The 23,930-nt window shown below is 38.8% G+C and overlaps 1 protein-coding gene across 1 annotated transcript in view; it reads right to left on the reverse strand.

Moving 5' to 3' along the window:
- Positions 1–23,930, reverse strand: part of LOC102227210 (receptor-type tyrosine-protein phosphatase F-like) — a 157,482-nt gene that overhangs the window by 97,472 nt on the left and 36,080 nt on the right. Inside the window, exon 6 of the mRNA XM_023329083.1 lies at positions 5,644–5,754. Coding sequence (XP_023184851.1) covers positions 5,644–5,754 — 111 coding nt within the window. The remainder of the gene's footprint in view (positions 1–5,643; positions 5,755–23,930) is intronic.

The following is a 23,930-nucleotide window of genomic DNA, read 5'->3' on the forward strand; positions in this document are numbered from 1 at the left end:
ATGCTGCATACTCCTCTACGTCCGTGTGTTGGTTGTGCATAGCGGCCTCTCTGAACATGACCCAGTCTGCACTCAAAACAGTCCTGCAGTGCAGACATGGCTCCCTCAGGCCACACTCTCACCTTCTTCCCCACAGGCTTTTGTCTGGTGAGCAGGGATTGGTATGCTTGGATGAGCATAACCGAAAGATGATCTGAAGAGCTGAAATGGGGGTAGGGGTAAGACCTTCTTGATGTCGGTGTGGACCAAATCCAGTGTGTTTTCCCCACTGTCCGGAAAATTCACGTGTTGATGGAAATTAGAAAGAACAGTCTTTATGTTAGCCTGGTTAAAGTCTCCAGCAACAATAAAAACACCCTCCAGGTATATGGATTGTCTGTCACTGATGGTAAAGAGTACTCAGTGCTTGGTTGATGTTGGCACTGGGTGGGTTGTAGACAGCAAAAATAACTAGACTAGATTTAAAACCTTGATTTTTAATTAAGCTCATAGTCTGGCTAAGGTGTCATGATTCTTGGTTGTTTGGGTTTTGGTTTGTGGTTTTTGTCATGATGCTTAGTTTTTGCATTATTAGTTTTTTTTCTGGAAGGTCTGTTTTCATAAATTATTCTGCCATTCCCCTTCCTGAGTAGTTTCTTATAGTGTTCTGTTATCTGTTATTTAAATTCCTGGCTTTCCTTTTTTTCATTGCTGGATTCTGTGTTCTGTTTTGCTGAGTTTCTTGCTCATGCTAACCCTATGCCTGTACCTTTTTAAGAACTTCAGCTGAAGGTCTGTGTCACTTTAGCTGATTCCGGTTGTCTGTACTTTGGTCTCCCAACACCTAAGCTATTTATGTAGGCAGCCAGTGATGGCATAGTTACTTTGAAAAAGTAATTTTTACCAGATTACTGATTACTCCTTGAAAAAGTAATTTAGATTACTGATTATTTGATTTGGAAAGTAACTAAGTTAGATTACAAGTTACTTTATTTCAGCAGCTGCTGACAACAACCCTCCGCCACTTCAATATAAAAATTACATTGAGCTTTGCCAATATTTACTTAATTATTTTATTTTACAATGTTAACATCAACAATGTATCTCCACTTTTACAATGGAACTGAAGGGGGAGGTTGTTTAATGGTTACAACAGTCAAAAAAAAAACAAAAAAAAACTGTAGTAATTTTTGTGTGTCTGTGTGTGTTCCACTATTCTCTATTCTCTGGTAGACTCTACATAGGAAACTGTGGAGCATACTCAGAAGGAAGGCTGCCTTTTGGCCCTCTGACCAATACCAGCAAGAATTTGATTCTAAATCCAGAATCTCTTGATTGTTCCACTCAGTTAAAAACTCAGGATTGGGGCAGAACCTTTTAGTCTGTGGCTCTTAAACTGTTCAATAGGTTGTCCATGCAGCATGTGTTTACTGTTTGTTTTTATTATTGGTTAATAATAATTATTGATTCATTTATGATAAATAAATACATGTTTTTTTATTTATTTGGAACAGACCTTCCAGACTCTGTTACTGCTACATTCAAAAGCAAGACAGTGTCACTTCACTCATTACAATCTCCATTACAATCATTATCAGACTTCTAGCATCAATTGACCAGACCTTTCTCTAATTAGGTCAGTCACTTTAACCCTTTGAGGCATAGTTGTCACTACAGTGGACAGCTATCTAAAAGCTATTTCCTTGTGCTTCTTTTTTATGTTATAAATGCACACAGACCACTGAAGTGGACACTAATGCATCACTATCAACTACTGGCCATCAACTGCAAATGCAAGAAATTATTTTTGTTAAATCCAATATGGCTGACAGACAAAAATGCATACCAACCAGCCCTGTCCCCCCTTCTACTGTAGACGACTCTTACAGGTAAAAAAAAATATTGTGACATCAGATAACCCCTAAAGAACAATACTACTGATGTATGCTTCAAATAACTTTGTATTTGGAGAAAATTACAATTGATCACTTAAAAAAAATGATTAAAAAAAACTTTTTTTCCTACCTTATTTTATGCCTTAAGAAAAAAAAATTGGAAAAAAAATCCTGATGCAAAGGATCATAGTTTATGCATGAAAGGGTTAAAAAGAGTGATTATTTATGTAATCGCTTATTTTATGGTAATGTTTATGTTGTCATTATGTTTGTAGAAATCAGTTTTTAGTTAGATTTTTTTATTGCAAAAGCTTGTTCATCATTACTGATTTGGATAAAGCATGCAAGCATTCACCTATGTAAGCAATTTCATGGAAATTCAGGCTGTTTTAAAAAATAAAGTTAAATTAATGTGATCCACAGTTCAAAATCAAGGCCAAAAACCATTTAATTCTGCTCCCGACATTGACTACAATCATAAGTTAAGACCAGGTAAAAAATAATTAAAAGGGACAAAGAAACATGAACCTTTAGGATAAACATTTCTAATTGTGTCAATATGACATTACAGATATTTTCAAGTTAAATCACAGCAAATGTTGAAGTTGCAGACCTTGAGAAGATGCAACAGTTCTAGCAGAGTACTCAATGTGGAGAGATACTATGAAGGGAAATTATAAGGTTATGTGAGATTATAAAATAAACTTCAACACAAATATATTGCCAAAAAATTTTATTTTGCTCAAAGCGTAAAACTGACATTGTACTAACTTATGTCTTTCCCATTCTAAATCAAAGCATATTCAGTGCTTTAAGTGTTCTGGTATGCAACGGTAGCATGCAGCCACTACTGGAAATGTAATATGTAACTCACATTTAGTCAAGGACTTTTATTTTTGCGGGCCCACTTCCTGTGTTGCCCCAAACTCTGCTAGCTTCTTTAAAGCCCCTCCTCCAGCGCGCAGTTTAAAGATCCACACCTGTTTCCACTGTGATTGTGGCTTGCTGTTGGCGTCTTCCTCACCAATTCATCCAAAATCTTTGAACCTATTGATTTGATTACCTGGTGAGTTTGTTATTTGATAGCAGTATTACTTTTACATGTGGAACTTCTGCTCGATTGCTCATTGGAGCATTAACCTGATTGAAATGTTTATGTCTAATTATTAGGAATCTAATTATTGCATTTGCATTTAGTATGCATAAACTAAATGCCTAAATTTAATAATTTCCTTTGTATTATATTTGTACATAATTGTTGTTTTCGATAAAACACTTAAGAGTTTTCTGACGGGTTTTTTTTCCCCCTGTTGGATCAGATCCTCATCTGGATCTGAAGATGGCGAGCTAGGAAAAGGACTATGGACTTTATGATTTTGGAATTAATTTATTCTGAGTCAATTATTTTGTCTTATCATGCTGCTGTAATTGTCTGTTTTTATTCAGATCACTTAATATATCGTATATGCACCAAACTAAAAGCACTGCCTCCTGTTTTTTCGTTAGGGGATGGAGGGGACGGGGAGTACAGGACACTGGTGGACAGCTTTGTGGGGTGGTCTGACCAGAATCACCTGAGGCTCAACATTAGTAAGACCAGAAAGATGGTGATTGAGTTCAGAAGGAAGGAAGACATCTTCATGGCCATTAAAGAACAAAGGGGAAGTGGTGGAGGAGGTGGAGGATTACAAATACCTGGGAGTTGTAATCGGCAACAGACTGGACTGGGCATCTAACACTGACGCTGTGTGCAAGAAGGGGATGAGCAGACTCTATTTTTTAAGGAAGCTGAGATCCTTCAATGTGTGCAGCAAGATGTTGGAGACCTTTTATCACAGTGTTGTTGCCGGTGCCATCTTCTTTGCCGCTGTGTGTTGGGGAAGCAGCATCAGAGCCAGCGACTCTAATAGACTAGACAAAATCATCAGGAAAGCTGGCTCTGTACTGGGACTAAGGCTGGAGTCCCTGGAAACTGTGGTGGAGAGGAGGACACTGAAGAAGGTTCTGTCTATTATGGACAATAAACAGCACCCTCTCCACCACATAGTGGACAGACAGCGGAGCACCTTCTCACATAGGCTGCTCCAGCTCCGCTGTCGTAGGGACAGATACAGGAAATCCTTCCTGCCACATGCCATCTCACTGTACAATAAAAGCTAAATCATTGTTCTGCACTAAACAGTCCAATTTTGCACAACTGCACTGTGGCACACTTGCTGTACATATATTTACATATACATACTGTATCTGCATTTTTTGAATCTTTATAAGGACTGCTCTAAGTTGCTTTTTATATTGACAGCATGTTATATTTTATTTTGTCTACATTGCTACTCAGTGGTGGTTGTTGTGTGTCTTGTCTCTATGCTGCTGTAACTGTGAAATAATTTCCCTGCTGGGATGAATAAAATAATTCTATTCTATACCTCAGGCTCCTTGAAAGGACACTCTTCTGATGCTGCTTTTGTAGCTGCAGTTAGCTGCCTAGCTACAAATACCACAGCTTATCTGCATTATTTCCAACATATGTCGCTTATTGGGACTTTTAAAGGTGTTACATCAGTCTGCGTTTCCCCATCGATATGCGTTTCCCCCTACAGTTCTGTCCAGGCAGCAAAAATATGCAGGTATAATGCAAGCATATTCAGTGTTTTAAGTGTTCTGGCACACAGCTTATTGTAAATTTAACATCACAGCTTACCTGGAATCCTTTCCAGTGTACATTGTTTACCTGGACTTTTACAGATGTTATGTCAGTCTGCCAATCCCTATCAATATGTACAGCTTCCAATGAGCTTGTAGCAAGAACATGCCGCAAAATCATGCATGTTTATTGGACGCTCGCTTCTGGCCCATAACTGGAGCATTCTGCTCTCACACAGGATGACTATGAAAACTGTGAAGGCTCAAACATTCTGTCTCTGCAAGTCCTCCAAACAGGTAAAAAGTAAGATCATATTTTTTAAAGTACCAAAGACTTGATGAGGCCAGAAAAACTGAATTCTCAACATTTTCTCTAATGTTGAAAAAAAAAATATTGTAATGTCGCCAACACCGCAGATGTAGTCCCGCCGAACAGGGTTTATTAGAATAAGTACAAGCTGCTATTCCTGAGGCTGCAGCTCACCCCTCTAACAAACTGGTACATTCAACAGGTAGCTTCGCTGCTAACACAACTCTGAACTCTTTCCACTTCCAGTCCTGGTACTGCCGATCCCCCGCCCACATGACAGGCCTATCACATGTGAGTGGGAGTCAGTAGAGTCAAACAGGGGAAGCCCATAACACTTTACACATAACCATATGGAGCCCAGCAGAACTAAAACACAGAATCGTTACAATATTTTCCAAAAGGAAACCAAACACTGCCCATTTTGTTTGTCTTGTCACTACTTTGTTTTTAAGGATTTTTACTTTTATGTTTATTTTTTTGTGTTATTTTTCATCTCCATGTTAACATCATGAGGCTTGGTGTTAAAAGTGGCTCCATCACATGTTAAAATCATGGATTTTAGTTAGATCTGAGTTTGTTCTTTACAGCTTCTGTACAATAAAACTATTGATCTATTGATCAGTAGACAGAGGTATGTAAAACTATCACTTATGTTTCAGTCCCATATTTGTATGACATTAAGTGGAGTACCAGAACTTGTTTCCACTTATTGTACTGAGCACCGAGTTGAGAAACCAGAGCAGATACCACTTCTGCTCTACCAGAACTAGTAATGTGAATTGCAGTGAGAATGGGTAATTCAGCCTGAAATCTTACCTCGAACATAAAGGTTAGCAGGACTAGAAAAGCGAGTGCCAGCGCTGTTCACAGCTACACACTCATACTTGCCCTGGTCAGACTCATCACTGTTTTCAATCTGAAGTGCTCCTGAGAAGAGAGGCAAATATATTATAATTCAGATCAACATTACATACTGATATACATGCACATAAATACAAATACTTTAATGTTTGAAGTGTCATAGACAAAACTTTGAAACTATGCATAAATTGTATGCTAACATTTTAGAGCAGCACCAATATTAATATCTGTATCCTTCCGATATTGACAAATATTCCAGATCTGGTTTAGGGCCCGATCCATAAGAGCTGATCTATTCAATCTAATTATGCTATGTGCTCTGCTGAAGTGTGGTCCACGGCAATGTAAAGCATATGATATATACATATTTACCCGATATTTGCACACTTAGCCGTACGTTACGTTAGCCGTAACCAGAATTTGAAATTAATTTAAATGTCAAATTTTACTTTATTTTGAAAAACTAATACCCAGCATAACACTGGCTCCTGCCTGTTCAGCCTGTTTCAAGGGTTGTAAGGGAAAACCCAGAGCTGATTATTATACCAGGATTTATTAGCTATTTACATGCTTTTACTTTGGTTTTGGACAATATGTTTCACTTTGTAAGTAAGCACCTGGCTCATTAACATCTCAATGGTCACTGATAAAAGGCATTAGAACAAAAGATGCTTTGGAGATACAACATCCACCATAAAAGACACCGGTGAAAAGAAAACACCAGGACTACTTCCTAACTTATATGATAGGAGAAATTCATATCTAAAGGAATAAGTTTCTTGAGGTTAGTTGCATAGCTTCCATTGTTTTTAGAACACTATTATTGGCATTGAACAGGAGCTGGTGGGGAGCAGCACCTGTAACATCAAAAATAAAATAATTATTTACGTTGGGTCTTCTTCGGGCTCAAAGAAAACATTGTCTAATATGTTATATATTTTTTAAACTTATTTGAGGAAATCCCAAGTCGTTCCCAGCCAGCTTAGAAACCCTCTAGTATTTAGGTATGGTTAAATTCCACAAGGGCTCAGGGTTCACAAATGATTCTATAATCAAAAGCTAACAAGACAACAGCTCACAGCCTTAAAGCGTAGAACCCGACGGACCCACCAGTGGGTCCAGCTGCCACGTGACCTCGGCTCGCTCTGTAAACAAGGGCTTTACGTGCCTTTAATTTTTTTTTTTTATTATTATCCGCTAAAAGAGGCTTTAATCTTTCAAAAACTATTCCGCATAAAGGTTTTGCCCAAAATGTTAAGATTTTAGACCTATTTAAAAACCGCTGATGAGATTTAAAGGTCTTCGGGCGATGACGCAACTGCCCGGAAAACACCGGATCCGCTGATCATTACGACCATTTTGTGTCTTCACGAGACAGTGGAAAGACTCTCAGAGCTTGGCACAAAATGTCGGCTATGCAAAATCATGACGTATTTTCCGGAACACGATCTAAACGCGTGCGTAATCTGTGCGCTCTTTGTGCGCTCTCCGTGCGCTACTCAAATGCGCTCAGTGAATGGTTCTTTTCGGGATAGGTGTCGATGGGCGTAGTTCGAAGCATTCAAATAAGGTGTGTACAGCAAGAATTCTCATTTCACTTGTGCGTTCTGCGAAAGAACAACGGTTTTTCGATTTGCTACGAGCGGAGCTAACTCTAGCAAAAATTATCTCAACTGCAATGGCGCAGAGGAAGATGTCAGATGTGGAGGCGCTGTAAGAAATATTTCGGAGCGATGTGGAGCTGGAAAACTCTTCTTATAGCTAGTGGGATTCGGAGGAGGAGGAAGAGGAGAGAGCCGGAGAGGAGAGAGCCGGAGAGGAGAGAGCCGGAGAGGAGAGACCCCCTGAGAGCCGGACACAGCTGACAGACAGCTGACAGACTTGATCTCGGTGATCTGTAAGTTTCCACCCGCAATTTCACAACAAATATTTGATGTTTTGGTTCTATTTATTTATTTATTTATTTATTTATTTATTTATTTGATTATATGCTTGTAATAACGGCAGGAAGTAAAACCATGTGGTTATTTGTTTATTTATGTTTTACTAAAATATGTTTTATTTTACTAGTAAGGATTTCATGTTTACTTTGTAATAAACCTCTAATTCTTCAAATACTTTATTTTTATTTATAGTCAAGTGGAAGCTGAACCATCAAGCTCAGATGGAGCTGAACCTCCCCCCCCACCTCTCATGATTCTTCATCTTCTTTGAGGTAAGATGTCCATTATGCCAAAAAAATTGCAAAATTGTTTATTTGTTCTTGGAAATTACTTCAAAAAGTATTTTTGACTGTTTTACCTTGTTTCAATAAAAGTTTTCTATTTGGAGTCAAAGAAAGAGCTTTTAGTTCATCATTATTATACATATTATACTGTACACGATGGTACATTTTGCATATAAATGGGGTAAATGTCATGACCAATGGTTATATTATATGTAGAAAGTGTCATTAGATGGTAATAAGCTATTTAATTTTAACAAACCCCCAGTATTGATGTAATAAACACATTTGGCACATTTGGCACATTTTTGGATAAATGTGCCAAAATGGCCTCTCCGCCTAAGAAATTTCTCACTAATACCATTCTAAAATGAATATGATTCATCTGATTGAGTCCAAATTTGGTATACTTTTACACAACATTTAGATTTAAAAGTCTGTACTACTTTTTTGTGCTATAAATAATATTTTGGTAGTGTTTTGCAATGTTTATTTCAAAGAAAATTTTGGCGAGGTTAAAAAAATGCAAAATATTTTGTATTTTGTCCCTAATATTTCAGGCAGTGTCAAAGCTACAATGGTGCTGACACCAGAAAACCATTCTATGACATCTTACCTTTACAGAGGTACCAAAAGTTTCTTCTTAAATCTAATAGCTCTGAGGCTATAAGTGATTTACTTTTGTGTGTTTTTGTCAGGCAGAAATTTATTTATACCCCCTTAGGGTCCAACAGCGTTCCAGGATTAGTTGAACATGTTAGCCTAAATATGTTGTAATTTTCCTATATGTTGTAATTTAACTAAAAAAATAGCTTTGTGATTCAGTGAACCCTCGCTATAACGCAGTTCACCTTTCATAGCCTCGCAGATTGTTTTGTTCAGTTTTTTTTTCACAGTGCATTGTGTTCTGCGTCCTGATTGGCTAAACAGTCTCCGCGCTTCTTCTCTATATACCGTAATGTGCCAATAACGTTACAGTATTTAAATATACAGGTTGGCAAATTTTGGCAAATATTTGGCAAATATTTTTGCCCAGAAGAAAAAAGAGCGACAACAACTACCGATAATTATGTTCTTCTATCGTAAAAACACACCTGCACCACAGGCTTCAGAAGGAAAAGACACTAGAGAGCGGAGTCAGGTCGCAGCGTCACAGTCGTGTCCTACTGTACTTCATATTGATGATTAAAATGATTATTTTGCTGTAGTTATTTGTAAGAAAGCATTACATTTGTTTAGGGTAATTGCGCAGTGCTTATCTAGGCACTGAGGGACGCTGCAAACATGGAGAATGCTGAAGATGAATGACAAAGCTGTTGGAGTGATGCCGAGGGAATTCCCTGAGAATTGTGGTTGAATGTGATCTAAAAGGCTGAATGATGTCATAAATAGATTCTAGCGTCGAGGTTGCAAGTATGTGGGGGCTTGGAACGATGGATGAGCATAAAAAAATAAAAGCTAAGACTCAGAAATGAGGATGAAAAACTGGGAAAATAGAAGAAATAAAATTGCAGTGCAAGACATGATTGAGATTTGAAGTGGGTGATTTTGTGTAATAGCTGGACTGGACTGAACAAAGGCTCAGAGAGACAGCTTATCAGCAAGGGTGTTAAAATGACCAGGGCTATAACAAACAAAGATAATAAAATTGATTGATCCCAATTGATGACATGTAGAATTGGTGGAGGTTCAACTTTACTGTTCGAACAAGGTGGCTTATTGCGGAGAGCGACGATGAGGATCGCTTGCAGAAATGACCTCTCAGGAAACAGGTTACAGCAGTGGAACAGATTTTGTGAAATGCTGAGGATTCGAGCTGCTGAAATGAAGGTTGATGCTGAACCAGCTACATTAGAGATTCACCCCCAAAAAGGGCCATGCACAACAGGCTGAATTAGAATAGAAAAATCTGAGAGGAGATGCCATCCTAGACTCCCAGCCATTAGGTGGTGCTGGTTCCACCCCTACTTAGGGTTGATCATATGGGGCAGTAGTAAAACTCTACTTTAATTTTGGGATTTGAGGATGTTTTTTTTACCCTCTGATGCATAAGTGGGTCCTTTTGGACCCGGTGAGGTCATCTTCATTACAAAGATATTGCAAAAAAGGTTTTCAGCACTTCATATTCCAGGTATTCCTCAACAAACATGTTATTAATATCATGCAATTAAATTTTTTAACTTACCTTTTACACATTTTAAGAAATAGCATGTTTTATATTACTACCCCTTTCTTCCATAAGTGGGTCAACAATGATCCTCATTCATTTCCTATGGAATATAATGGGAATCTTTGTTTCTTACCAGTTGTGTCTGTCAGGAACACATTTTATTTTGTGAACCATACACACCGAGTCCTAAGTCTCACCCCTGAATAATAATATTTTACACAGCAAGAACTTTTACATGTAATTATCTTTATTTTTACCTCACATATGTATGTGTGTGTTGATCATCACACACACATGTCATTCTGTGACAGTGTTATTGTCACTAATCAACCTATTAGCCTTCTTTGAAGTTAGCTAACACTAGTTATCTAACCAAGCTAGCTAACATTACTGCCTACACTTTATTGTGCACATGTATTATTTGTGTGTGTGTCTGACACCCTGGATGAGAAAACAATAGAGAAAATGTGTTGAATGACACCAACACCTGTTGATCAATGTGTTCAAGGTTCTTTCTTTTATTATCTCAATAATAAATAAAATAAAAATTCATATCTATATAAATAAATGAACTGAAAAAGAATAGAGTGCCTTCTCTGGGTCAGGGAGGATGTCCTGTCCCAAGTGGAGCGGGACAACAACAGACAGCACCCACTTCACTGCAGACGCTGCGCCAGTCTGTCAAGCTCAAGAGAGAGCTGAGCCAAAAGTCGAAGCTCTTGATTTACCGGTCTAAGTTCCTACCCTCATCTATGATCATGAGCTTTGGGTCATGTCCGAAAGAACAAGATCAAGGATACAAGCGGCCGAAATTAGTGTTAGTTTTTTAGGGTGTCTGGGCTGTCCCTTAGCGAGAGAAGCTCAGTCATGTGGGAGGGAATCAGAGTAGAGCTGCTGCTCCCTCATGTCGAGAGAACCCATTTGAGGTGGCTCGGGCATCTGGTCAGGATTCCTCCTGGACGCCTCTCTGGTGAGGTGTTCCGGGCACGTCCCACCGGCAGGAGGCCCCCGGGATGACCCAGGACACGCTGGAGGGACGATGTTTCTCGGCTGGCCTGGGAACGCCTTGGGATTCCCCCGGAGGAGCTGGAACAAGTGGCTTCTTTGGCTCTTCCCCACAACCTTACCCCGGATAAACGGAAGAAGATGAATGAATGGATGGATGGATAAATAAATGCACATACACACAGCACAATAGAATACAGACAGCAATGTTAGCTAGCTTGATTAGATAAGATAAGATAAGATTTATTTGTCATTGTCATCAACAGATTACAACGAGATTGAGATTTGCTCGAGTCGAGCAAATCTCAAGCTAAGCCATTCAGTGATTTGTAAACTAACAACAGTGTTTTAAAGTCTATTCTTTGAGCTACAGGGAGCCAGTGTAGGGACTTTAAAACTGGTGTTATGTGCTCTATCTTCCTGGTTTTAGTGAGAACACGAGCAGCAGCATTCTGGATCAGCTGCAGCTGTTTGATTGATTTGTTGGACAGACCTGTGAAGACGCTGTTGCAATATGATTATTGCAGTCATCTTCAGTCATATTGATATATGACTGAGTCATATTCAGTCATATTGATATATGACGCATGGATGAGTTTCTCTAGATTTTGCTGAGACATTAGTCCTTTAATCCTGGAAATGTTCTTCAGGTGATAGAAGGCCGACTTTGTGACTGTCTTTATGTAGCTCTGGAGGTTCAGGTCAGAGTCCATTACCACTCCCAGGTTTCGGGCCTGATCGCTGGTTTTCAGTTGTAATAACTGAAGCTGTGCATTGACTCTAGATCGTTCCTCTTTAGGTCCAAAAATAATAACTTCAGTTTTGTTTCTGTTCAGCTGGAGGAAGTTTTGGCACATCCACACATTTATCTGCTCTAAGCATCTGTTCAGTGATTGGATGGGCTCTGAGTCTCTGGTGACATCGTAATGTAGAGCTGTGTGTCATCTGCATAGTTATGGTAGCTAATATTATTTCCTGTTATAACCTGAGCTAGTGGGAGCATATAAATATTGAATAAAAGGGGCCCTAGGATTGAACCTTGGGGTACCCCACATGTGACCTTTGACCTCTTTGATGAAAAGTTTTCAATTGAAACAAAGAAATCCCTGTTCTTTATGTAGGATTCAAACCAGTTAAGCACTGGACCGGAGAGTCCGACCCAACTCTCAAGTCGATTCAGTAATATGTCATGGTCAACAGTGTCAAACGCTGCACTGAGGTCCAACAGAACCAGCACTGTGGTTCTCCCACAGTCCGTATTTATATGGATGTCATTGAACACTTTTACGAGGGCGGTCTCTGTGCTGTGGTGAGCACGAAAACCAGACTGGAAGGAGTCAAAGCGGTTGGTTATAGTTATAAAGCTAGTTAATTGTTTACACACAGCTTTTTCAATAACTTTGCTGATGAATGGGAGGTTGGAGATCGGCCTGTAATTCTGCATTAGTGATTTGTCCAGATTGTTCTTTTTCATAAGTGGTTTGATTACGGCTGTTTTCAAAGCCTGGGGGAAAACGCCTGACGAGAGCGATGAGTTTACTATTTGGATCAGATCAGCAGCAATAACAGGCAGGACTTTCTTAAAGAAATGTAAAACATCCAAACAGCAGGAACTAGAGCTTAGTTGACTTATAATTTCCTGTAGGGTTTTATAATTAAGTAGTTGAAATTGGGTCATTTTTCCTGTATTTGTTTTGTTTGGGCACAGCATTGGTAATGACTTTATAGTGGATGCACAGATTAATGCTCTGATTTTTTTAATTTTCTTTGAAAAGAAGCTGGAAAACTGGTTGCAGGCGGCAATACATTGGAATTCAGGCGGCAACATCACAGGAGAGTTTGTGATTCTGTCTACTGTTGCAAATAAAGTTCGAGCATTGTTAATGTTTTTGTTTATGACATCTGCAAAGAAAGCCTCTCTTGCATGTCTTAGTGTTAAATGATAGTTACGTAGTCTTTCTTTATATATGTCACAATGAACGTGGAGTTGAGTTTTACGCCATTTTCGTTCTGCCCTACGGCAGAGTTGTCTTGCAGATCTAACTGTTTGTGCATTCCTCCATGGAGATTTCTTTTTACCAGACACAACCTTCATTTTAATTGGGGCAATGGAATCAATAATATCTGAAACTTTAGACTGAAAATCATTTACCAACTTATCTACATCATTACAGCTTAAGGGTGAGGAAGAAGAGTAGATTTGATTAAATGTTTCTGCTGTGTTTTCAGTGAGAGAACATTTTGTGATGGTTGCTGTTTGTATAAGTGGGTTAAAAGATAAAGAACTTTCAAAGATAACAGCGAAGTGATCCGACAATGCGACATCAGTTACAGAGAGATTGGAAATATTCACACCCTTACTGATAACCAGGTCCAGTATGTGTCCTTGAGTGTGTGTTGCTTGTTTGACATGTTGTGTTAGACCAAAAGTCTCTAAAATATTAGCGAGCTTTTTTGCCCCTCTGTCTTGTCTTGTTGAAATCACCGACAATTATAAAATAATCATAATCAATACATAAAAGAGATAGAAGTTCATTCAAGTCAGTAAAGAAATTTTCCACAAAAGTTGGAGTTTTGTATAGAGTTACTGTCAAAGTTTGTTTGTGGCCTTTAACTTCAATTCCAAGATACTCAAAAGAGGTGAAGTGACACTAAGAGATTTTACTACAATTTATGGTATTCTTAAATATTGAAGCCACGCCTCCTCCTTTTTTGTGTTTTCTATTCTCACTGAAGAAATTGTAGTTAGGAGGCGCAGATTCAATTAGTACGATCGATTCATTATTATCATTTAACCATGTTTCTGTCAGAAACATAACATCAATCTTATGCTCAGTGATGAAATCATTAATTAATAGAGCTTTAGCACAGAGAGATCTTGTATTTAAAAGAGCTAGTTTAAGTGACTTGGAGGCCAAGAGTTCTTCAGTCTGGGGTTCCTTTAGGCAGGGGAACAGTCTGATATTTGAATTAGGTCCCCTGTATTTTATGTTTCTGTTTCTTGTAAATTTTCTTGTAGTGATCCGGACATGTCCTGTTCTGCAGTGCCGGGGGGCCTGGCACATTCTGGAGCAAGAAGGGTGTAAAGATAAAGTCTGGACCCCGGCCTCAGACCTCAGAAATGCAGAGTGATGGATCCTCTGGGATGTTAGAGTCAGGTGGCTTAAATGAAGTGAGGTCTGCTATGTGAGCACTAAGGAGAGACGTCCCAAGTACAACCTGTTGATTCATTCCATTTGTAAATTTAAGAAACTCTGGTCCAGAAGACATTTCTCCATGTGTATCTTGTGAATCCTGTGAATGAGTGGGTGAGCAGAGAGGGAGGGGGGAAGGAGGAAGGGAACCAGTCACTCCGTCTTCAGTCGATGTTGTATCAGCCTGTTTTTGTTCCTGATAAGGTTTCTTCCTAGTCAGAAATCCTTGAGCCTGTTCTTCTGAAGCGATGATCACATTGCTGTCCTTGTTGATAAAGTGAAAAAGATTTGCAGTGAGCAGCTTTATCCCATGTTTATTAAGATTGCGTCCGCCTCTTCCAAAAAGGTGAAAGCGCTGCCAATAGATCCAGAGGTTATCGATGAAGGTCACTGAGCTGGCAGAGCAGGTTTTAATCAGCCATTTGTTTATCATGTCCAGCCTGGAGTGTTTTTCGTCTCCCCATTGAGGTGATGGAATTGGACCACTGAGAAATACCTTCATTTTTAACTTTCCCATAGTGTTCAGAAGAATATTAAAGTACTTTTTCAGAATCTCAGATTTCTGCTTTGCCACATCGTCGGCTCCAACATGCACAACTAAGGACTCAATATCTGGCTGATCAGCGGTTAGCGAAAGAACTTTACGAGTTAAATCAGATACAGTGTCACCAGGAAAAGAAATCACTCTCGTTTTCTTGGGATTGCAAACGTGACTGATTCCATTTACTGGCTCATCTCCAACAATAAGCATTTTTGGCATACCTTTCGTTTTCCTGGTAGCCGCTTTGTCCTTTGGAACTTTGGGGGGTGGATGTGTTAGACTTGCCTCATTGTTGATGTTTGAAAGCGAGGATTCACTCAGAGGCTCAGGCTGGAGTACAGAAAATCTGTTTTTCAGTGGGATTCCCACAGAGTCAGAATGTTTTGAGGCTCGGGTTGGTCGCTCTGTCCTTGGGAGCGGGGTCGGCGGAACCGTTTTGGTTGCAGATGCTTGTTTGTTTTTCTTTGGTGGAGCAGGTGTTGAGGTTGAAGGTGGGTTTCGGCTTAGAGCCGGCCACGCTGATTGGTCCAGTGAATAGGACACTGAACAAAATTTGATGTTAAACGATGATTGGATGATTGGTGAAAACACTTGAACTGACTTGTACCGAGATGTGCCATGGAGGGCACCTAACCCTAACCAACTTCACGATCTGTCGGCAGCTACTCTACAGCGCATGTCGCCTTCATAACTGAGGTACGAGTCACAATTAGGCTAATCATGTAATTTACGACTCATAGTCAGCACAGATCACCTCTCTTCAGCCAGCGCACGATTGCAAACGGCTTTGCGGCATACTAAATGTCAGGTTATTTTTAGCACAGCGTCTCTGTACCTTGCACTACTTCCAATTCAAACGGCTGAATTTCAGAAAGCTTACTTTATCAACTGCCTCAATGAATGCAGCTACATGTTCGCTTTCTCTCCAGTTTTTACCAACTAGAAAGAAATTATAGTATTTTATTTGACCTTTGCATATCCTTCACCCCATTTATCAACTCGCCTGCATTTAATTCTAATGGGTCATTAATACACATCTCATTCACTAATGTCAATTGGTAGCATGACTTATATTATCAAGCAGTGAAAGACGGCTGTAGTGCACTGACTGACGACAAGTTACCAATGGTGAAGCAGACCTCCCGACCCCACTAGGGACAAAGGTATAAGAAAATGGATGGATGTTTTTACATCTAAAAAATACTAAGTAAAGTATATATATTTTATCAGACATAATGGATCAGGAGAGAAACACTGCAGACCAGTCAGAACCTAGAAGAACCAGATATCTGTCATGTTGGGTTCAAGTCGTTTAGCCCACATACAGAACACACTTCAGGAGAACAGAAAATCAGATAAAGTTTATTTTAACAATGATGAAATGTAGGAATGTGTGGTTCTCATCCAGAAAATGGAGGCCAGGGTCATCTACACTATGAAAATAATGGGAAACTGATGGTGAGTTTGAGGTGAGTCCGATTAATGGGACTTCAGAGGAGAAAGGAATGATCTTACTTGAGCGATGATGTAGTTCCGCCTGGAGGGGAGGTACTGTGGTTTTTTGGGGTTGTGGTCTCATGCAGGGTTCTTGAGGTGATCCAGGTTCCAGAGAGAAGTCCAAACGGAGAGTTGATTGACGGTGAATGGAGAGCCTTGCGTTTGAGGGTGGACAGGTAAGTTGTGGAGGAACGAAGAGAGAACCAACTGCCAGCTGGGAATCCAAGAACAGTTTATTGAATATCTGCAGATGTGAAGAAGAGACTCAGGCAACCAGCATGTAACAATCCATGGTGTCACAAGGGGAGAGATCCAGAAAGCCAGGACACGCGCTTCACAGGGGAATTTCCAAGGTGTCACAAGGAAACACCATAACTGGCAAACACTCAGGCGTCGAAGTGCTGGCAGCATGCTCCTCAAATACTCCTAGATGATTAGATAAATCATAGGTGTGTAGAACCCAGTCACACCCTCCAGGTAGAGCAGCCTCTTGGCACCATCTAGTGGAAGGAGAGGGAAGCAGCAGGCGACAAAAAATCCCCACAGGAGCCTGGTTTCCAACAATATCCACCTCTCTTCATCCCTCAATCATCTCCTGAGGCTGATATGGCACAGAACATTTTATGATTGATTCAGTTTCTTATTGTGCTTTTAGTAGATTATTATGGTTTGATTATTTGCTTAGGATGCATGGATAATACTTTTTGGACAAAAATAGTATAAATGCCCATTTATAGAACAAATCTTACTAATAGTAAATACACACTCATAGGGTTTCAAAATTGTAAAAAAAAATATAGTGAACATCACAATGAAAATACAGAGATTATTTGTTTGTAACTACGGTATAAACATGTGGAAGATGACCGCAGGAAGAGCCAGCCTGCCTTTAGTTTTAACATGAGCCAGTGTTTTGTCAGCATAGTGATAAAATAAGCCAAATTGGCATTAATAAGCAAGACCCATACACATCACATGAGTGGATAAATAAGAAAAAATGCCCCAAACTTCAGTGGCCGGATATTAATTACTAGGAATATTAAAGCAATTTTGTTCAATTTTGCAAGATCTGTTCTCAATGAGAATCCCTTTAAAAAATAAGGGATTCAGATTCACACCAGTGCTTTTCCACAGGACGTACTTCATGAACTTTTCCAAAAACTATACATTTTCATGAAAACAGAATTTATATTTAGCATGCAAAAAACAAATGTAGTACGATCATTTCTACCTACCTTGGTCGCAAATAGCATTCACTTTGAGTTCATGTTGTTGTAGTTAAATTTTTCCAGCAAGGTGACATAAAAATACAAGCTAGTTTTCAAAGAGTGTTTCGGTGTTTGGTCACCCTTACCTCCCGTGAAATTCACATCTGAAAGTCACTTGTGAAAACCATGTACTACATGAAAAATGAACATACAACTTCAGTCATCTAGGCAGGTGGTAAATTAAGCCATCAGACTTTAAACGTGCACCAGGTTCAACAGGAGGCAGTGTATTGTACAGAGACACTGTACTAAAAATAAAACCTGTGATATCTGCATCAGATGATGCAGATATCACATCTGCATCTGATGCAGATGACGCATCTGATGCGTCATCTGATGCAGATGACGCAAAGCATCTGATGCAGATATCAGACTCGTCTGTGGGAGGAGACACCACTCCAAGTCATATGTGTTGGCTGCCAGTGGAATATTATCCATCCATCCATTTTCTAACACCCTATTAGGGTCGGGAGGTGCTGGTGCCTCTCCAGCTAACGTTCCGGGCAAAAGGTCACCCTGGACAGGTCGCCAGTCTGTCGCAGGGCAACACAAAGACAGACAGGACAAACAACCATACACACACACACACACTCATACCTAGGGAGAATTTAGAGAGATTAACCAATTAACCTAACAGTCATGTTTTTGGACTGTGGGAGGAAGCCGGAGTACCCGGAGAGAACCCACGCATGCACAAAGAGAACATGCAAACTCCATGCAGAAAGACAAAGGGCCGGGAATCAAACCCAGGAAATTCTTGCTGCAAGGCAATAGTGCTACCAACTGCGCCACTGTGCAGCCCAGTGGTAAGTTATTAGTATTAAAATAGTTTAGACAGAATTATATATTAGTTTTGCTTTCTTTCTGCAGGCAACATGCACAGTAGAGTGGGAGGTGACATAGCTTGATGCCTACTGATAATTCCTCTATGCTGTACAAGATCATAATGTAGATTATTACACAGTTATAAGAAAAACTTAACTCAAGACCTGAAAACAAGAGGAATAGGAGCGCTCACTACTGAACTTACTTAGATTTTTCCTCCAAAACTGCAAATAAATCACTCAAATTTGCTTAAAACTACGGGTTTTAAGCAAGACGTAGTTTTGCGTCATTTTTAAAATCATGTTTAAAAATGATTTTCCATTATCATTTTTAAACATAGTCATTTGGTAAGCTAACAGTACATGTTGCAGTTTGAGCTCGAGTCACGGCAAGTAAATGGTCGTTGACTACCAGTGGTCATGTCGGGTTCTGGGGGTCTTGGTCCTTTTTTCCTTTTTGTTTTTCTTTTCCCCTCTTCCTGGTGTGAGTCTGTAGCATCACTGTGGCCCACTGGATGGAGCCAGAGGCTGTCTACCTGGGAGGCGCGCCCATGGGTTTTATGCACCTGGCGGTCATCATCTCATCATCCTCTGGAGGTTAAAGAAGCTGACTGCCAGCACTTCGACGCCGGAGTGTTTTACCTGCTTGGTAAACTGAGCCCCTCGGAGCTAGTCCTCTGAGCTTTTTCCCTCTAAGTAACTCTTCGTTGTTCTCTGTGCTCTTCAGGAATTGTTTACTCCTCGAGACGATTTGGATTCTCCAGAGTGGCTTCCATCCTGGTAGTGATGGTGAGATGAAGCCTCATGAGGCATTGAACCACTTGAGCCAGCTGGTTCGAGAAAGGGTTCATTTCTTGATGCTTCATGTGCACACGAAACCACCTACTGGCCAGGTGTATAATCACAGCCAGCTGTATCTTAACACGTGTGATGCATTGAATTTTTGTCTATTATGGCTCTTGGGAATGACTTCACAAAAGATGTAGGACGAAATCATTTGTCTACATAAATTATGTATACACATATGTGTATAATAAAATATTGTTTGAATGTATTCTCTGTGTGTAATTATTCCCAAAATAGTAGTGTCATGTGATATGGCATGTTGTGTAATAATGTTTTTCTGTGACTCTAGAAAAATGGCATGGGCTTAATCAGGCAGAGGACAGTGAAAGTGCTTGTGGAACTAGGGAGGGGGTAGTGAATAGGCTAATGCTTGTGTAACTTGGATGATTTCGTGCATTTTTATTAAGAAACAACAATTTCTCCACAGTTTTTGGTTTCAAACGATTTCTCTTTTTTGACACTACATGGATGAGGTGTTATTATTGTACCCCAACTCCTTGGAGCACAATAAACACCTCACCTTTACAGAAAATAAGAAACAGTGAAAAATACAGTTCCTCATAAGCAAACATAATGCATCTGCAAATGTTCAGTTCACCTTACCTTGTTAGGGCTTATCAAATCGAAATGTTCCCACATAGGGGAAATCCTCCTCTTTCTCGCCGGCTTCATCCTACTCCTATCCTGTCCTCGCGCTCCTCAATCTCCTATCTATCTATCTCTCTCCTAAACTCTCCAAATACCAAACTAACTGTCTCAAACTAAATAACCACTATCCAAACTCTGCTATCCAAACTATCAAAACTCTATCCACTCTCTCAACTGACCGCAACTCGCCTACAACAACCCACATTTTGAATGGAGCCTGTGGGGTTTCTAAAGCTGTCAAACCCCGCGCCAACATCTGAGCCACTTCCCGAAGCAGTCACGTGGTACAGCCAGGCAGCGAGGCTTCGGACGTCATCGTTTTCGGCTCCTCCCCTAAATGAAGCAAGCCTCGAGGGGGAGGGGGCTTTACGGAAACGCCCCCTCCATTACTCGACACACGCCTCGAAGCCTCGGCACATCACGTAACATCACTACATCCTGGCTTTTTGGTTAAAGCCCTCCTCGTGACGCCGTGGACGGTACCCACTGGTTGCCCGAGTCCCGTTTTCACCTCTCCCGTCAGATCTCAAGATTCTCAGTTGACATTGGCTGGCAGTCGGACCTCACCTCCACCTCTGTCAAGTCATCACTTACCTGCCCGCCCTCCACCGCAGCCTCCTTGCCTAGGATCCCGCTCGTTTATGGAAGCCGGATCCATTGACTTCAGCCTGGAACCCACAGACTACCTCCCTGATTGTGATCATTCTTTCTCAAGTAAGAACCGATCTATTCCTATCGCAACTCCCGTTTCCCATTTGACCCGAACTCACCATCTCCTCCTGTTCCGCAGTTTTCCGCTGTCTTCCAGACTCCACCCCAGGATCCCCACCATATCACATTACTTTGTTTTCTTCAATAAAAGAAATCTTTAACTGATTTCCGTTCCCTGTGGTGTTCTGCATGTGGGCAAAAGCTTAAACGCCATCATGACAGGTCAGGGGACCACAGTTTGAGAAATTTAATTTTACTCAAATGTACAGAGAATGACAACACAGTAGTTTATCATTTTTAAATTATGTCTTTGTTTTATTGTCACATACTCTAAACTTTAGAACCAATAATCAAGAAATAAAACAAATAGAAATTAGGTATCATCTTATAGTCCATTAAAGTTTTGAAAACTATGTACAACCAAACAGACTAACCTAACCCTAACCTCATTCAGAGAGCCACAAAAAAAAAAAAAACTGAGTGTAATGCTTTAAAAAAATATAGCTTGTGTTTTAGTCAGTTTTTCCAAATACTGACTAAAATACTTTCTGTAGTAGCTTATCATAGTAGTCTAGTAGTTTATAGTGATTAAACTGTAAATTGTAATGTGATATTAATTTAAACCTGACTTTAAACCCCCTATCAAACATTGAACCGGTGATTGTAATTGTATCTTCTAAACTGAATGATTGTATTGATATCCTCACACTGAAAGGCATACAACACTAAACACTTTCATTTATTTTTGAACCAAAAAGAAATACTTACTTGACAAAGTTTTAGATTATTTCAGTCTTACAAAAACAGTAGGATTTTATGTGAGTGAAACAGTTATATATTAGAGCCAGAAATATAATTGGTGATTTTCTTTCATTTTTTATGCACATTTTTTATGCACATTTTCTTGTCTGTACAAGAAAATGCACAATTAATAGAAATGAATATATTTCACAATTAATAGAAATGAATAAAAAAGATGTATAGGCAAGTCCCTTGCTTTTTCGGAACAGCAAGGGATCAGTTTTTACTTAAGTGTCTTTACACATGATAAATTAAATACTCTTTATTATATGCATATATAATAATAAATATTTCATTTATCATGAGGCACAAAAATTAAATGAGGCATGAGAAAGATTAAGTTAAAACTAACATTTCTAAATACAATGCAAAAATGCTGCATAGCATATACAGTACAGACCAAAAGTTTGGACACACTTTCTCATTGAATTCAATGAGAAAGCAAGTTGAAAAGTAACTATAAAGAAAAAGTGGGAAGAACTAATCAATGGTACACACTATTGGCATATACTAGCGGTATATACACTTAGCCCTTTCTCCAGGTCAATGTCATTACAAACTTTAGGCCACACATGCAAGCAGCTTCTTCCACAGACCTCCAATAGGTTAACTAACACATTGGCACAAATGCCAGGAACTAGCCATTTCTGCTAATTGTGAACTTATATAGTCTAAGCAGTCGACATGTTTTATTTACTTTTTGTTGAGTTTATTTTTTTTATTCATTTTTGTGAATTAAGGGAAGACTTGTTTTAATAACTACAGTGCCAAGTACTGATAAACAAGTACTGAGATAAATAAACACTGAGTTCAATAATACCTTTGAAAATCTTACCCCAATACATAACAGTGAATGAAAAAATGAAGTTAGAAACTGCATTATACTCTAAAAATTGGAAAAGTCAAACACAACATTGCAGGTGGAAGTAAAGAAAAAAAGACAACTGGTTTGTTTTAAATATTTTACACTTGACATTTTTAGTCACTGTATATGTGACCACAACCTGAGAGGATAAGTATAATAAATACACAGTATAATTACTGTATATTTTGTATTATTTATCAAATCACAGTGATTTGAAAATATGGTTAGCTGTTATTGTTAGAACTCTGTTAACATTTATGTTAAAGGTACCTCCTCCCTTTGTTTAATCTTCCCAAAAACCTAGTGGAAAGAAGGTGTCTGCTGAATGCAAAGAAAGTGTTAAAGTTAGGGCAGAATGAAGAATGAGGACAGAAAGGAGGTAATGAGGATAAACTGAAATGAAGAGGATAAAGGTAAACAAGGGGAGAACAAACCGATTTTTCTTTACCTGGTATTCTTACCTCTTATTGGTGTACCACCTGTGAATTCATTTGAATGTAAATAAGATAAAGAATCAACATTAGCATTAAACAAAAACAAAAAGCAGGGGGAAGAGAAAAACACAAGCGTGGCAGGTAAGCAAACTGCAAGCCTAATTAAAAAAAAAACATTAAATGTAAAGATAAAATGAAATGAAAGATTTATGTTGTTTAACAACTAATCATTTTTAAGAACGATTGTAAACATCAGCAGTGGATGCAGTGCAGTTTTAATAATCTATAGATATAACAATACTTTATTGATCCCCTAAAGGGAGGAAATGTCGTTTGTCCCAGCATTCCACATAACAATAATAACTAACAATAAGCATATAATGATAGTCCTAAGGACACACATGTTGCTCAGGACATGACATATATAATCAAGATAGATATAGATAATATGATACAACATATTATATGACAATATGATATAACATATATCATATTAATATATCATGTTATTACATGATATATTAATATGATTAATACATATAGTGTTACTTATACTATATACTAATATTACATGATACAAATAATATGTTACAGCACTATTCTTTGGTTTTGCATTTATGAAAGATTAGGATTCTTAAGTTAATGATTCTCTCAATAGATTCTTTTTTTTCCTTTGCTGGTGTGTTTTGTACACTTTGTGGTATTTACTTCCTTTTCTCCAAGTCACTGTTTCTAAATTTCTATTGTCTCTCTTCAATTGTCTAATTACACTAAGCTATTCTTAGTGTGCAAAACAAAAGTTTTTTTTTAGATCAGTATTCCTACGCTTTAACCTTGAGTATAAATATTCTGAAGGTTTATATTCTTTTAAATTTTGCTCACCTTTTGTTTCTATTGTTGCCAACCTTCCAAGTCACTGATTGTTTTTATTTTTTTGGTTCCTATCTGGATTTAAATTCTACTTTGGATTTTGGATTTTAAAACTTTTATTATTAAATTATTTATTCTTGTTTCCATGAAATCCTTACCCTTGTATATACAATTGATTTTTCCACTTAAATTAACTAACTTAAGTGGAAAAATGAGTTTCTAAAACTTTAGAAATTGCAAAACTATTTTAAAAACTTTGTCTCAACTTTGTTTTCACTATTTTTCATCTCAGAGTGACTTTGCATGTCAGCTGCAATATGTAACTATTCTGGTCAGTTTGAGAA

The sequence above is a fragment of the Xiphophorus maculatus genome, chromosome 23 (assembly GCF_002775205.1).
Source record: "Xiphophorus maculatus strain JP 163 A chromosome 23, X_maculatus-5.0-male, whole genome shotgun sequence".
Taxonomy (NCBI): domain Eukaryota; kingdom Metazoa; phylum Chordata; class Actinopteri; order Cyprinodontiformes; family Poeciliidae; genus Xiphophorus; species Xiphophorus maculatus.